At 37.4% G+C, this 16666-nt stretch overlaps 1 protein-coding gene across 1 annotated transcript in view; it reads right to left on the bottom strand.

The window, feature by feature from the left end:
• Nucleotides 1-91: 91 nt before the first annotated feature.
• USO1 (USO1 vesicle transport factor) overlaps nucleotides 92-16666 on the bottom strand; it is a gene marked incomplete at its 3' end in the record, with an annotated part of 77152 nt that continues 60577 nt past the window's right edge. Inside the window, 9 exon segments of the mRNA XM_080796867.1 lie at nucleotides 92-160; nucleotides 162-215; nucleotides 570-680; nucleotides 7037-7057; nucleotides 8531-8742; nucleotides 9149-9303; nucleotides 9709-9797; nucleotides 11954-12094; nucleotides 15807-15985. Of these exon segments, the coding sequence (XP_080652993.1) occupies nucleotides 92-160; nucleotides 162-215; nucleotides 570-680; nucleotides 7037-7057; nucleotides 8531-8742; nucleotides 9149-9303; nucleotides 9709-9797; nucleotides 11954-12094; nucleotides 15807-15985 (1031 nt within the window).

Here is a 16666-nt window from a genome sequence, read left to right as displayed (position 1 = left end):
GTCTACATTATACTTTGGCAGAAAAAATTTATCATTATCACTTGGATGAAATTAGCAGGACATTTTTTTTCCCCTAGCATTTTCCCCTTACTTACTTCATGTAGCTCTCAAGTGAGTTATCATTGAAGTAAATTGAAATGCCCAACAAAAGGGCACATAAAGCCTTGGACCAACTGCTCTTCCTCGCCAAGATTTTCTGCAATTTGTCCTGTAAGCTGAAATTTTGTTAAGGGGACTAATGGCTCATAACATCTAGAGTATTTTCCTTCATAGTCTGAATCTGACATGTATTTCATGTAAGGGTTTCTACAAAGCTTCTATATATAGTCTGAGCAAGCGTAAAACAAACAAACAAGGGCACCAGACACACACACACACACACACACACACACACACACACACACACACAGCTTAAGCTAGCATCATCTCCACCTTAACAGTTTAAAAAGATGCAACACAGCTTTTTAAATATTATAGATTCAAATATTTAGAACGCAGAACTCCCTCTCGCTGAGAGGAAGAAATAAGAATAAATACTTACACGCATCTTACTAAAACATAAAGGATACAAATGGAACATTGGCCGAATTGTGAAGAAAATGCGTGACTGCAATGGGACAGTTGCTCAGCCAGGTACAGAGCAGCATCAATAATCCAACTCTTGTCTGTATTTTGCTTCCCTGCAGCAAATAGATAAGTTGGCAGAAATCTCATTTTATCTTTTTTCAAACTTAACGTGACCCTAAGATGCGTCTCCATTTGCAAATTTTTTAACACCTTACAAAAGATATGTTAGGAATCCACATGTAAAAAATTGAACAAGAGAATGCATTCTTGTGTCCTCTACGGGCTGTACATCCCAAAATGAATAGAGAGCAGAAACTGGAATTGATTTCTGTTCATAAACATATACCAGATTATCGAAAATACTGCTAGTGGAAAAACCCGGTCTGCTAAGGCAGATGCACGATGTGGCTGCTTAAAAAAATTATCAATCCGAAAACACTTTACAGTACCATAAAGTTGCCCAGATGTTTCAATCAAAATTTTAAAAACAAGTTTCTGATAAAAGGACAAATTCTACCTCCTTCAAAAAGTATCAGGAAAAATAAAAGGAAATAATCTCCTGAATTATTTAGTCAAATTCCATCAGAGAATATATTCCCTAACAAGATAATAAATAAACCATGTTGCAAACTCACGGCCAACATGCCAGATAATGAGAATCACAAACACAACGGAGAAAAAGATTTATTTAAATTAGCTAACTGCCCCAAACCACTAACTATACTACTATCAACCAAACAATATTGAAAACTAGGACATCCATCAAAATGACACTTTCTTACATTTTAATGAACACATTTATATCTCCTACGGGGATAGTCTCTTAGCTCATACAGCCACTGCCCATATTATATTACATAACCTATTTTTTGTTTAAGAGTACAAAAGTTGTTTGAAAGAAATAAATGGAATTTAGCACAGTAAAGGATTACTTTGAGGTAACTGCAGAAAACATCCAAAATACAATTATTCAAAGCCAAAGAACGGATTTAAAGTAACCATCACTGTGCTTTGAAAAATTACTCAAGACCGTTCCAATTTCATGAACCTTGAGGTCAGTATCTTGGCCTTTCTATAATCTATTTTCAAGTGTATTTCATATTTACTTAAAGAAATTCAGACTAGACTTCTTCAAAATGATCTGCCAAATAAGCATTAGCTTTTACATGATGCATTATTCTTACTTTTTCCTTGCCTCTATGTCATTACTATGCCTATGGTATATCTTCATGTTACCCAAGTAGATTTGAAAGTTAAAAAATATAGTTATTCTCAACTGACTATGTGCCACAGAGAACTTTCAACTAGTTACTCAAGTAAATAAATACAAATACTTCATTGATTTCCCCTCGTTATATATAAAAAATTTATTATGACTTGGAATACCATCTGCAAGTACCAACAACACCTACACTGTATATACAGGGCATTCTATCAAATCACGGGCTGGTGTCTGAATAAACAGAAATGTAACTATCTTCTAGAAGTATATCCTTTGGTGTCTAACTGAAGAATAAGAAAGCAAGGTTAAACAAAACCAGTTAGAATCGAGAGAGAATGCAACACCCCACTTAAACTATGGCATCAAAAGAAGATCAAGTATTGAGGAAATGAGCCTAACCCAAACTGTCTAACACTTAAATGAGGCTGGGGCACCTGGGTGGCACAGTCGAGTAAGGTTAAGTGGAAGACTCTAGATTGCTGCTCAGGTCATGATCTCAGGGTCCTGGGATTGAGCCCTGTTCACCAACCCCATTTGGGTTCTAGGTTCAGCAGGGAGATTCTCTCTCTCTCTCTCTCTCAAATAAATAAACCTTAAAAAAAAAAAAAACCTAAAAGAGGAAAATTTTAAAAACACTCCTGAAGAGAACAAAAGCAGACCTAAATCAGTAGAAAGACACCAGTGATTTCATCATTTTGATGAAAAACTCACAATCATGGAGATAGAAATGGTACATTGATCTGTAAAATCTATGTAATCCAACTAAAATACCAAAAGGTTTTTCTTCTCCCCACCAAACTAAACAACCTGGTTTTCAAGTTCATATGGAAGAATAAAGAGCAAGAATAACTAAACTTAGTAAAAAAAAAAAAAAAAAAGAAAAGAGAAAGGGCAATGAGGTGATACTAGGTCATAAACGGACAGGAATCAAGGGACAGATAGGAAGTCCAGAAATGATTTTACAAATGAGAATTCAGTATATGAGAAAGATAGCATATAATCGTTAGTGGGATATAGGAGGACTTACAAAATGTTACAATGAGCTAGCTATCTAAAAAAGGTCAGAGAGGGGCGCCTGGGTGGCTCAGTGTGTTAAAGCCTCTGCCTTCAGCTCAGGTCATGCTCTCAGGGTCCTGGGATCCAGCCCCGCTTCTGGCTCTCTGCTCAGTGGGGAGCCTGTTTCCTCCTCTCTCTCTCTCTCTCTCTGCCTACTTGTGATCTCTGTCAAATAAACAAATAAAATCTTTAAAAATAAATAAAAATAAAAAAGGTCAGAGGAGGGCGCCTGGGTGGCTCAGTGGGTTAAGCCTCTGCCTTCAGCTCAGGTCATGATCTCAGGGTCCGGAGATAGAGTCCCACATCGGGCTCTCTGCTCGGCAGGGAGCCTGCTTCCTCCTCTCTCTCTCTCTCTGCCTGCCTCTCCGCTTACTTGTGATCTCTGTCAAATAAATTAAAAAAATAAATAAAAATAAAAATAAAAAAAGGTCAGAGGATCCATAACTCACTTAGTTCATCAAGAAAAATGGAACAAAGATTTAAATAAACACAAAAAATGAAACCAGAAAATATGAGATGAAAATATAGGCAAGTTTGTTAAAATCATGAAGTGGGGAAGGCCTAAGCATGATATAAAATGCAGAAAAGTGATAAAAGTCTGATATTAAAAAAAAATCCAAAATAAAACACCAAGGTCAAAAACCAAATGACATATCAGGAAAAACATATTTATAACTTATCACAGATAAGGGTTGAATTCCTTAATATAAAATGAGTTTCTATAAAATTAGAAATGATTTAGCAACCCAACAGAAAAATGAGCAGATGATATGAACTGTAAGAAATGAGAGTTCACAGAAAAACTTTAAATGGTGTATAAACACATAGAAAACTATTCAACCTTTTAGAAAGAGAAATGCACATTAAAACTCACTAAGATAACATTTTTCACCTCTCAACAGATTGGCGAAAATACAAGTCTGATAACATACTGTTGGTGAGATTGTGGGGAATTACATAATCCAACCCGCTGCAGTCTTACTTGATTTTGCTGGTGGTTCAAAATGGTATTAGGTAGGAGGAAAAAAAACAAACAGTGGCTCTGCACAAAAAGCACCTGAAGGCAACAGAAGAAATAAATAATAGGAGGCAGGGAACGAGGACTGGGGTGAGTGGGGCCAACACTTCTTATTGTATACTTTTTTAATCATTTTGATTTCTAAATCATGTATATACATATATATGTATTTTAAAGTATGTACATGTATTTTTTTTAAAGATTTTATTTATTTGACAGAAATCACAAGTAGGCAGAGAGGCAGGCAGAAAGAGAGGGGGAAGCAGGCTCCCTGCTGAGCAGAGAGCCAGACGCAGGGCTTGATCCCAGGACTCTGGGATCATGACCTGAGCCGAAGACAGAGGCTTAACCCACTGAGCCACCCAGGCGCCCCTGTACATGAATTAAAGACTAAATTTAATTCTAAGAGTGGCAGTATGGTATCAGTGAAAACATGTGGCTGGAAATTAGAAGAACCAAACCCTCCACTGCCCTACCTTGTACAAGTTCAATATGCTATATGGACCCCAATTTCTTCATTTAGTTAACAGAGGCCTTTGGATTAGATAATCTCAAATACAGAAGTTAAAAAGATAGGCTCTGAATAACAGGATTTGTATCCTGGTTCTAAAACTCAACAGCATGAAACCTTATCATCATCCTTCAACAAGTTAGATAGTGAATACCCACCTCACTGAGCTAGGGAGCGGATTAAATGAGTTACTACATGTTAAGAACTTAGAACAGCACATGGTATACAAATAAGTATTCTATGGGTGCTATAAACTGCAAATCGTCCCCTCTAGTTATGCAATTCTTTGCTCTCTACCTATTAAAAGTAGGACTAATGCCCCAAATTTAAAACAGACGGCAGAATAAAGTTTGAACTGGGAAAATGAAAAAACAATAAAAATTGCCGGCATAATTTTTTTTAAAACTCAATGAAATACAGGTGGTCCTTGCTTTGCTACATTCATATAAAGTTATACATATTGGAATTAGACAGTGAGGACTGTGTAAGAATGCTTTTTTGTGCAGACTATATTATTCTGATGTTCATCAAACCGTGATTTATAATAAAGAAAATGGAAGATAATTAAATGTCTGAAAATAAAGAGATGGTTAGCTAACCAATGGTATATCTGGTAAAATATTATGCAGTCATATAAGGTGACATTTATTTAGTGTTTAATAACAAAGAAAATATTTGTAAGAAAAGATTCGGAATATAAAATGGAATCTCTTGTATGATCACTCCTATGTAAATAAACAGCATAGAAAAAAAAGACTGGGTGGGCCTGGCTGGCTCAGTGCGTAGAGCATGTGGCTCTTGATTTCAGGGTCATGAGTTTAAGCTCCATGTTGGGTGTGGAGCCTACTTTAAAAAAAAAAAAAAATTAACCAATAGTTACTTTTGGATAGTAGAATTCTTACCTTCTGGTTTTTATTTTTTTTTAATTTTCCAAAATGAAAAGAAAATAAACTATTAATACAAAAATGCTATAGTATTTGTCCAGTGTACAATTACACACTGTCAGAAAGATCCAACAAAATCCTGATCAAGCTACTTTAGCCTCCAAAAAAAAAGTTAGATATTAGACCTTAAAGGCTCTCGAAACATTCTATGGCACTGCATTCTGATCTTCTGATGATTCTTTACAAGATAAATACCCAAGAATAGCAAAAAATAAAACAAAACAAAACCCACATTCCACTTTGCAGAATGATTTCATGGAACTATTCATTTTGTTTATGTTTACATTTGTCTGTATGATTGTTTATAGGTTCAAGTCAAGAAAAAGTACATATCTCTTCTCAGCCCCCAAGAGTGTATGAACTACTACGAGTTGGAAAAACAAATGGATGCTGAAATTATCATTTCAGCACATTCTGCGGGTTTAGTTACTAGAAATCACAGATTTTACAGGATGAAAGAGAACCACAAACAAAATAAATGAAGCTGAGTCACCTTACCTGTAACACAGACTATTATGTTTTCCTATTTTCTAAATAAAAATCCCTCTTATTCCTACTCTGTGGATTTCAAATTCAGTATTTTACATACTTATAAAAATAAAAAAGCTAACATTTTAAACTTCTACCCTTCAAGTGTTACAATGAGTTTCTAGAGTACTATGATTAGATTTACTTTCTGGCAGTGGCCTCTGGGAATAGAAAATTAATGGGAAAGGGGCATGATGGAACCTTCTGAGATTATGAAAAAGTTCTACAGCTTATTCTGGGTGGTGGTTACAGGTATATCCACCCATCAAAAAACGATCTGATTGAATACTTAAGGTCTGTACATTTTACTGTGTATAAGTTATACTTCCAAAAAATTCCCTTCTAAATGACTGACACGCATACTTTTAAAATATTTAATATTAAAAATTCTGGAAGCTAAAGCTGCCAAGTTTGTCTGTGGTGTGATTAGCAGGTGTTAAATCATACCCATCCACAAAGATACAATTCCTAATAGGACTTCAGTTTATTACTACCAACACTGCACAACTGAACCCATGACCAAATGTAAATATTAAGGTACACTCCTTTTTTGCCAAACACTCTGCAAAAAAAAAAAAAAAAAAAAAAAAAAAAATCAAAACCGAACACAAATCACACTCCCTCACACACATCAAAAACTAACCCCCAATGGTAACTGTTCCATATGGGTTACATCCAGAACTACCCACTGTATTTAATTGAAAAACCTTTCAAATTACAAGATTACACTTATTATTGTACATTTTCAGTAATCTAAGTAATATAAAAGTCACCATATTCTTTGACGTACTGACTAGCTAAAGGCAGAATCCTTCACTCTAAATTTTACTAGCTTCAAAATGGTTTCAGGGAGAAATAAAGAAACAAGCTTAGGTGAAGAAACACACACAAAAAAAACACCAAAAAAACCCAAACCAAGGAATTCCAGAAAGTGCAAGCATACCCAGAGGAAGCACAGATACAGCTTCAGCCTCATTCCCACAGTTCTTAGTAACACCACTACACGGAGAAAACATCCCACGGAGAAAAACCGGAAGCCACTTACGCCAAAGAGAAACTTGCTGATGCATGAAAGTGTGAGTAGAATACAACTTCAAACAAGCAGTTAAAAAAACCATCAGCAAAACCGAAGACAAAGAAAAGCCTTGTTGTAAGAGGGAAATGCCTAAGCTTAAACAAGCGATACATACCCGTCTGTCGATCTTATCACCCTGTAAATTACACATGACAAATTACTCAGAAATATTACTGCTTTAGAAAAATTTAAATCTACAAAAATCCCTCACAGATGGTCTCTACAAACCCACACCAATACTCTGGGACAGGACAGTTTAAATCCTTTATTATGTAACAGTGCTTCTACATTTTGGAGGGGAAAGGATCATTTTATAGCACTGTGATAACTCAGAGTGGGAAGACACCACTATCTGGAGAATTTGTCATTACGCGTTAACTGTGAAGTCAGTGGTAGAGCAAACTCTCTGGTGGCGGTGGTCAGTTAATTGCTATTCGGCTTAAGAGAAGCTGTTTTCAACAGACAACATGAGAATGACAAGTAGTAAATACATAAAGATATGGACATTTGGGGGTAGTTTTTTCAAATCACGAAGAAATGAATGATAAATCAAAGATAAAATAAGCTTTCAACCTAAGTAAACAGATTTTAAACAACAAAGGGAGCGGACAACCCCCTTTTCACCACAGTTAATTCTTCATAATTCTTCACCTTTAATTTATAGCTTTCTGTGGATGGCACTGATGTTTCTTTAAAAGCTCACAATAAATTCAACGAGTGTGACAAAATTCAAAATTAAGAAAGACACAGGACCTTATCACAGGGAGGGAGGCAGGAAAATTGGAAAATTCCAGGGGACAGCACAATTTTAGACTTAAGTACATGTTTACTCTGAGTGGTTCTGAGTGGCTGATGACCGTAGTTTCACTGAAGAGTGAGCCTGCACTGTTCAACAGCAAGGCTGGTGCCTGGGGACCAATCATCCACGAGTAAGTGATATTCCTAAACAGCTTCACACCCACACTTCAGTGAAGCTCTGCTGTTCTCAACGGGGTCTAGATGTTCTCATCAGGGGTCTAGAGGTCTGCAAACAGTTACATTTTTGTCTGTCTTACTAGCTAAGTTATTAGCTTTAGGATTTTGATGATTTGAGAGCTCGTAGACATCAAGGAGTCCAAGGATACCAGCGATGGGCTGGTATCCTACCTTTCCTTCCTACAAGGAAGACTGATTGGTTTGGGAAGAGAAAGAAGGAGGCACATAGCTATGAACCACTTTGTTCCATGCCCTCTTATAAGCTGACCCAAATCTGGCCACAGAGCAGAACGAGAACAGAACAATGCAAGAACAAAATGATATTTTAATGCGGATGATGTAAAAGGAAACAAAGAAAAACAAGAAAAACAAGTCACCTTTCTGTCCGGAATATGTGTTTCTATCATGAAGCAGACCTTATTAACTATTTGACAAAACCACTCATGTAAGAATATTTATTGCTTTCTCTCCACAAACTGTTTCTGGTTACAATGAGCCAATTGGCAGGTAAGTCCACACCTCTTTCCTTTTCTATCTGCATGTACTAAAGACAGCCTTAAAATCCTGTATTGCTGACATACAAATGTATGGCAGAGACTTTTCCCGCCTTCGAGAGTTCCACTCACCACGTTACCTGTGAAAGGATGTTGGTGCACTGCTGTAATAAGGACACCGGAGGGTTGCCAATACTCGTAGCAAGTTGAACCCTGAGCAACTGTTCCTTCTGGGTAGCGTTTTCTTGCAAAGCGTGGGCAAGGGCCACGGCAGCACACCAGTTTGAAAGCGAATCGGTGGAAAATAGACCTCCGCACAGTAACTGACCCGCTGAGACCGAGTTACCTGTTGCTACAGAGACAACAAGCAGAGGGTAATAAAAAATTAAATGTTGAGTTACACACACACACAAATAGTTCAAAATACCATTTTAAATTTTGTTAATTAGCAATATTGAGTTACATCTGTAAAAGTCTGCTTTTTAAAACAAAATGAAAGATGACAAAAAAGGACTTTGGAAGAAGTGTGATAGGATAAAGAGATGTAGAACATGTTAGGCATCAAACTGATGAGATGAAGCTATTCCAGAAAATCACTGTCTTAATTAAAAACTATATTTCTAAAGCAAAGTCAAGGAAATGCTGTATTTCAAATGTTCCACTACATCTAGGGTCTTTTATCGTAGGATATGTTTTATCATTAAAAGCTTGAAAGACTACTTACTTTTTAAAACAGAAATTAGAACAAAATTATTTACCATCAATAGTGGAAGGTAGGAGCGTTGACACAATTTCTCCTTGTCCTTTCTGGTTTTTATATAAGAAACACTGGAAACAATAGAGAACAGCACAGCGCAGTACAAACGGCTGCCTTTCGTTGACCATGGACATAAGAAGAACTACAATTGCCGGCCTGTTGCGTTTAAAAAGAAAAGAACAGAAAGAGACATTGCAACCCAAGTATACGAATCAACATCCAGTCATTGCTGCTGACTGAAGAACCATAATAATAAAATAGTATTTCCATCAAGTTAATATTTCCATCTCCATTTCACAGGAACATTAACTGCAATGGAGACAAGCGATCTGTTTGCTTAAGGCCTGGAGGAGGGGGTGTGGTATCCGAGCCCAAATACCTAAGCTCCAAGGACCACAAACTCTTTTAAAATAGCAACATGCTTATTTTGTCAGATGATTTCTAGTTTCAGAACATACAGTTGAACTTCTTAAGGGAAGAAGATGTATATACGAGATATACTAAAAACCCAAAGTAAGTTTTGACTTCCTCAGAGAAATCACAAGATTTCCCTTTTCCTACCTTGGTGGGTTTGAAGGTGCATTTACAGAAGCAAAGTAGTCTTGGTTTACTTGGTAGCCTCGAATAACTTCTGATACAGTATTAATGGTCTATTAAGGGGGGAAAAATAAAAATTGAGAGAGAGAACGTCAAGGAAGAAAACCTGTTTTCAAAGGAAGAAAATGTTTTATCCTTCTGTGTTTTGCTTTTAAATGCCAAAACTCAGACACCAAAAAAAGCAGTGACAGCATTATAATCTTCTAACACTTCTTTGAAATAACATTTTAAAACATTAAGTGCAGGCCTCTAATTAGAAATAACACCTGACTACAAGCATTTAAAATATCAAAAAACTAAAATTAATAGTATTCTCTAAGAGACAGAATCTATTTCTACAAAACAAGGATGCTCTAGGATAAAATCGGAGAAGACATTTAAAATCTAACAAATTAGGGGCGCCTGGGTGGCTCAGTGGGTTAAAGCCGCTGCCTTTGCCTCAGGTCATGATCCCAGCGTCCTGGGATCGAGCCCCGCATCAGGCTCTCTGCTCGGCAGGGAGCCTGCTTCCTCCCTTCTCTCTCTGCCTGCCTCTCTGCCTACTTGTGATCTGTCTGTCAAATAAATAAATAAAAAAAATTTTTTTAAATAAAATCTAACAAATTAAATTTCAATTTAAGGATGAAGTTGAAAATACCTCCAAGAAAATAGAATAAAAGGACAAACTAGGTCCATAGAAAGTCCAACAATCTTTCAATAGAGTTGCAGAAGCAGGACATAAAAAAATTATCAAGAAATATGAAAAACATTCTCAGAACTGAAGAACACATGCCTATAGCTTGAAAGGGCCCAGTGAGTGACAAAAATAATTGAAGAGGGAAAAAAAAAGTCTACATCATCAGGATATTTCTGGAAACGAGAAAGAAAGAGAAGATCCCAAAAGTTTCTAGAGAAAAAAAGATTACATAAAAAGGATTAAGATTAAAAATGGCTTCAGATTTTTTAATGGCAGCACTGAAATAATGTTCTGAAAGTTGAGTGTTATGATTTCCAACTCTGAATGGATACCTAGTCAAACATTTGAACCGAAAGTAGAAGAATGACATCAAAGAGCTAAAACCAAGTTCTCCTGCCATCTACCTTTTTCGGGAAGTTAAGTAAACTAAGATAAAGAGCCAAAAGGTTGAGGGGTAAAGACACGGCCTGGTAACTAAGGGATTTCAGTCAAGAGAGAAGTAAAAGGAGATCCTTGGGGGCTGGTCGAAGTCCCAGGACAAGAGATGTGCACAGAAGGAGGGAATAACCAGCCCACATTGGAGCAGGAGGACAGAAGGTTTCCAGAAAGAAAACCGCCTGGGATGGAAATGATGTGTTAAGCATGTGATAGCACTAATATGCAGGCACACAGAAAATCACTGAGACGAAAAAAGAACACTACCACAACTTAGGAAAGAGAAAGGGATATTTAACAAAAGATATGGGCAACCTGTCAGGACCCCTCTCACTCCTGAGAGCTTTTTCTGTAACTTCACTTAATAAACTTCTATCGCTTAAGAAAAGAAAGATAATTAGCTCTGTTCCCTGCTCTGGCTTAGCAGGGAACAGTATTTATATAGTCATAAAATTATAAACCCTGAGTACTGATTTAAACACAAATTACTGGGGTGACAGAAGGAAGTAAAGTGAGAGGGTTATACAGTGGGGAAGCAAGACTGAAGCCAGGGCGGAGTGAGGCTAAAGATAGCGGGTTTTGTTACAGAACTTTTATTATCATCTCTTCTTTTAATGTGCACGTGTTAATGTGAGAAAAATTTCAAGATAGTTCAAATAAACTCCAGCTTTCTTTCCTTCAAACTAACTTCCTTTTCTTAATCGGCGGGCAACAAAAAATGCCAAACATCGGGGGAAAAGAATGTACGATTCTAGGAATATGGAAGACTACTTAAAGTCTCAAGTCTTATGTGACTAAATCACACTGTTCTCAAAATTAAAACCATCAATCATACTGGGTATTCCTGCTAAACACAATAAAATCAATGAGAAATCCTGAGCACTTTCACATTATTCATATACTATTGGACTTGAGGACGAAGTATACCTTTGGGGCTTAATACTGTCATCATTATGCTAATGAGATTTTAGTAGGACCAGTTAGGAATTTAACATATAAAAGTGGTTCACTTCTACTGTTTTTCCTTTAGCTGACATCTAATTCTTCTTAGGATTCCCGATTTCAACGGGCGAGCAGCCCCCGGCCCCCGGCGCTTACCTCGGTCAGGATGTCAGCAGGAACGCCCGTGGCCATGAGGATGGTGCAGAGCTGCTGCAGGAGGCCGCACTGGAACATGGCTTTCTGGCAGCTGCTCGTAGCCCCGGGAGGGTTGGTGGGAGAGACCAGCACACGGACAAGCTGCGAAAGAGCAAACAAAACGTGTCTTTTAAAGATCTGAAGAGTCTGGAGGGAAATGATCTGTATGAACACGAGTATCTGTGCGAAGGCTTCCCTGCCCTCCCCGGCCAGATCGAGGGGCTCTTCCCTTCACGCTCTCTCGGCAACAGCTCGGCTACAGCACACGGTGCGCCAAGCCCTTCGCGCCGCTTTGTCTCCTCCGGGGGACTGCGAACTCCCGAGCGGAGACTGCCTCGGTCATTTTTGTTCCAAAGAACAAGCCCAGTATTTATAACGTAGTTTACATTCAACGAATGAACGGATGAATGAAGTAACAGGGTGGTATATTTCTTATCAAGTAAAGATGAACTACCTAATTACAGAGCAGATCTGGAAGCAGAGTGGCCTGAGGTGTGATAAATTCCCCTTCACCGGGAGCTACTTAAAGAGAGACCAGAACAACTGAAGAGGTGGTAGAAGATTTACCCATCAGGCCAAGGGGTTGGCCTCATGGATCGTTAACGCTAATTAAATCCTTACGGCTCAATGATTAGTCTGAACTTGAACATGAAATCTGAGAAACAAAAAAATGTCATCCCCAACATTTTCAGCACAGTTATATCTACAAAATAATTTTATATGTATCTTGTATTTTAAAACTACACTCACAGGTCTGTGTGTGTACAAAGCCTTATATATTAAGATCACATGGGAAATTTGTGATAACACTTTATTAAGAGGGTTGATCAAGGGGTGCCTGGGTGGCTCAGTCAGCTGGACATCTGCCTTTGGCTCAGGTCATGATCCCAGAGTCCTGGGATCAAGCCCCAAGTTGGGCTGCCTCCTCAATGCAGAGTCTGCCTCTCCCTCCCCCTCTGGCCCTCCCCTGCTTGTGCTCTTTCTTTCCTCTCTCAAATAAATAAGTAAAATCTTAAAAAAAAAAAGAGGGTTGATTAATACACTGATGTCACTAGAGAGCAGCTTTAGGATTACCTATTGGTTTAAATCCTTAAACCTTTCTAGTTAGGCCTCCGAGGCATTTGTTTTTTTAATTTGTCCTCCTATCCTTATGTGGCTGGGGTGGGGGGAGCAGGGGGAATATATATACATACATATATATGTATATACGTTATATGTATATGTATAAATGTACATGTGTGTGTGTAAAACAAATACCAAGCTAGATGTCATTTCTCCCATAAATATTTCTATATGCATCTCTAACTAAAAAGGATTTTAAAAAACATAATCATCATGCTATCACCATACCTAACAAAATCAACAATAATTCCCTAATACAATCTAATCACTTGGGTATCTTTCTTGATGTAAAAAAAAGAAAAAGCAATTATTCATTTTCTAGATGACAGAGAAGTAGGAAAAGGTGACTAAAGAAAGAGGTAATACTTAATATGAGGATAAGAAAATAAGGGAAGACTTAATAACAACATTCAAATCTGTAAAATACTGTAAGGAATGGACTTGTATTTTCCCAGAGAGCAAACCAAGGGGAAGTCGGTAGAAGTTATATCAAGGCAGACTTTAACCCATTATATGGATTAAGTTTTTAATAACTAGGAATACCCCAAAACGAAAAGGATTCTCTCATAAGGTAATGAGCTTTCTGAGAGTTGCTGGCAGTAACTGTCCAAAAAATGGTCTACAAGGGTATATATGCCTGTAGGCATAGGAGGCAGAACTAGTCATAACACTATCATTTCAGGACAAAATTAAAATGTTTTACGACTAAAAAGTGTTTTGAAAAGATGAGCATCCCCCAAATTTAATCTGTAAAATCTGAATAAAATATCCTTAAGCACATCAATTTCAACTTACAGAATTTTTAAGATCAATCATGATTTCAACTGCAATGATGAATAAATTCCAATTAGGATGTTAACTATTCGAACAGGACCATTTATCACCATTTTTGGTGTATTTTCATTTGGTGCAACATAGAGAACTCAAAGTACAAGCAACCCTACATAAAGCTATAAAGAAATAGCACTGGACAGGTTGAAAAGCAGAAGATAACCTGCGGTCTGTGAAATCATGAATGTATCAACTACTCGATTTTTGACATGGAGAATATATTAAAGTGAATTAAACTCAGGCTCTTTATTTTGAAGTTTACGTTCAAGATTTTATTCATTTTTTTAAGTCAAGAGTACTTAACCAATTTACTACATAGCTAATTTTTGTTGATATTCAGTATGCTAGTCTACGTTTTTGTTTTTGTTTTTTGGTAAAATAGTACTTTACTTTTTAAACAGCAACACTTTCTTGAAAAATAATTCCTTATATAGTACCCTAAACTACAAAACACGCCTGGACTCCTCCAGCACTTTAAAAGATCACTGCTCGGCAGGACAGACCTAAGTTTTTGCCCATCACCAGGCCCTTCACTCTGTCTAATCACCTTTTGAAAGGTACTTTTCTAGAGGAAGTTCCTTTATTAAGAAAGTGGTATTGGGGAAAGATATCAAGCTTACTACTTAGGATGCGATTTTGAAAGGATAAAAAACTAATACAGTCTTGAAATATGTAATACTGACACATGAAAATAGAAGCGATGAAGGGGGGAATATAAAATAGAAAGATTCTACCCATGTTGTCCCATGAAATATTTTCCTAACCACTCTTAGGCATATTCTATATATGGTAACTATAATTTATTATCTAAATTGGGACAGTTTAGAAGTGAAAGAGGGCACTGTTACAGTAATTACAAAATGAATACTATCCAGGCAAAATGGGGCGTCTGGTCACCATAATAATCGATCAGCCCTACAGAGTCAACTCCCAGGGTATGCACCAATATTCAGAATCTAACTATTAGAGAAACTATCCATCTAGTTTTAAGGAAAACAACTTCAGAGATGCAGACATAATGCAGAGATATTAAAAAACCCACAAGAATCACCACAGAGTCGGTAAGTTGGGAGGCTAGTGTATAAATTTAAGGATTGAGAAGGCATAATAAAGGAATAAGTAAGTAAAATACTTCAAAGAATTTCATATATTCTCTGATGCAGAAATCATTTGGGATCCTACTGTCTTCACTTTTACTACCATCACCACTAAGCTTTCACCATAAAGCTTAAATAAAATTACCCGTGATGTGTCAGTTTAACCTGTATCCGATTTAAAACAGATTATTAATCTTTGGGGGCAGGCACATTAATATTCATTTCCTAGCGGTCAGTGCCTAACTCCCAGTAAATGTTTACTGAATGAATTTATTTGTTGAACGCAGTATTCTGAGTATTAAAGCTTGAATTGAAGAAATCAGATTTAAAGAATTCAAATCAATAATCTAACCTATTATTCTCTGGGTGCAAAAGGTTCATCAGGACACTATATATTTGGATTTGCTTTAAAATAATCCAGCAGGATCTCTGCCTACTTGTGATCTCTGTCAAATAAATAAATAAAAATTAAAAAAAAAAAAGTTAAAATAATCCAGCAGGACAAGAAAGTGGGATAAAATGTGAAACAAAACTGCCAGGTGTTAATAATTATTGAAGCTGAGTGATGGACGTATGTAATGGGGGCTGGGGGAAGTTAATGGCAGAGGATCTCTGAACATAACTGCAAATTCATACTAAAAGATTTTTTAAAGCCCATCTGAAACCAACTCAACATCCTAAATTTATCAAACACAAGCAATTTTCTTTGCTTTGAAAGGAACAATGTCAAATTCTTATCACATTTACATCTAACTACAGTATACCTGTAGCATTACGTGCAGATTAGTCACTTTCTGTGCAGACCAGCCAGAATTTTCATCTCCAACATGAAACCAAGGTTTCATACGTTGAATATATGAGCCTTCTTTAAAAAAATTTTGATTGGAATTGTTGTTTTTTAACAAGTTTTGGAGCAAAATCAGACAATCTTCCACTACTATACCTGGGAAAAGAATGTAAAATGGAAGTGTTAAGGCTGATAAAACCCGAAGGAAAATTCAATTCCCAAACACTTTTTGCCGCTGGGGTGGGGGTTGCGGGGGGCAGAAGGGTGATGTGCTGAGGGAGGGGGAGAGAATTTTTTTTTTTAAGATTTTATTTATTTATTTGAAAGAGGAAAGAGAGACAGTGAGAGAGGGAACACAAGCAGGGGAAGCAGGAGAGGGAGAGGCAGGCTTCCCAGGGAGCAGGGAGCCCGACCTGGGGCTCGATCCCAGGACCCTGAGATCATGACCTGAGCTGAAGGCAGAGGCCCAACCCACTGAGCCACGCAGGCGCCCGAGGATCTTTTTTTTTTTTTTTAAGATTTTATTTATTTATTTTAGAGAGAGAGAGGCAGAGACATGCGTAGGCATGCGTGCAGGGGAGAAGCAAAGAGGGAGGAAGAGGAACCAGGAGATTGCGCTTCATGCTGAGTTCACAGCCCCAGGCAAGGCTTGATCTCATGACCCTGAGATCATGACCTGATGACCTGAGCTTGAGCCAAAATCAAGAGTACAAAACTTAACTGACCGAGTCACCCAGACCAAACACCCCCACTAAATGCTCTTTAAAAAAAGGACAAATCTCCAAGCTCCGCATTTCTTCAGTTCCGCAAGGCAGAAAGCCCATTCTGACTCCTGCT

This window comes from Martes martes, assembly GCF_963455335.1.
Source record: "Martes martes genome assembly, chromosome: 2".
Taxonomy (NCBI): domain Eukaryota; kingdom Metazoa; phylum Chordata; class Mammalia; order Carnivora; family Mustelidae; genus Martes; species Martes martes.
The sequence above is the reverse complement of the archived record's forward strand: the minus strand, read 5'-3'. Positions and strand labels throughout refer to the sequence as shown.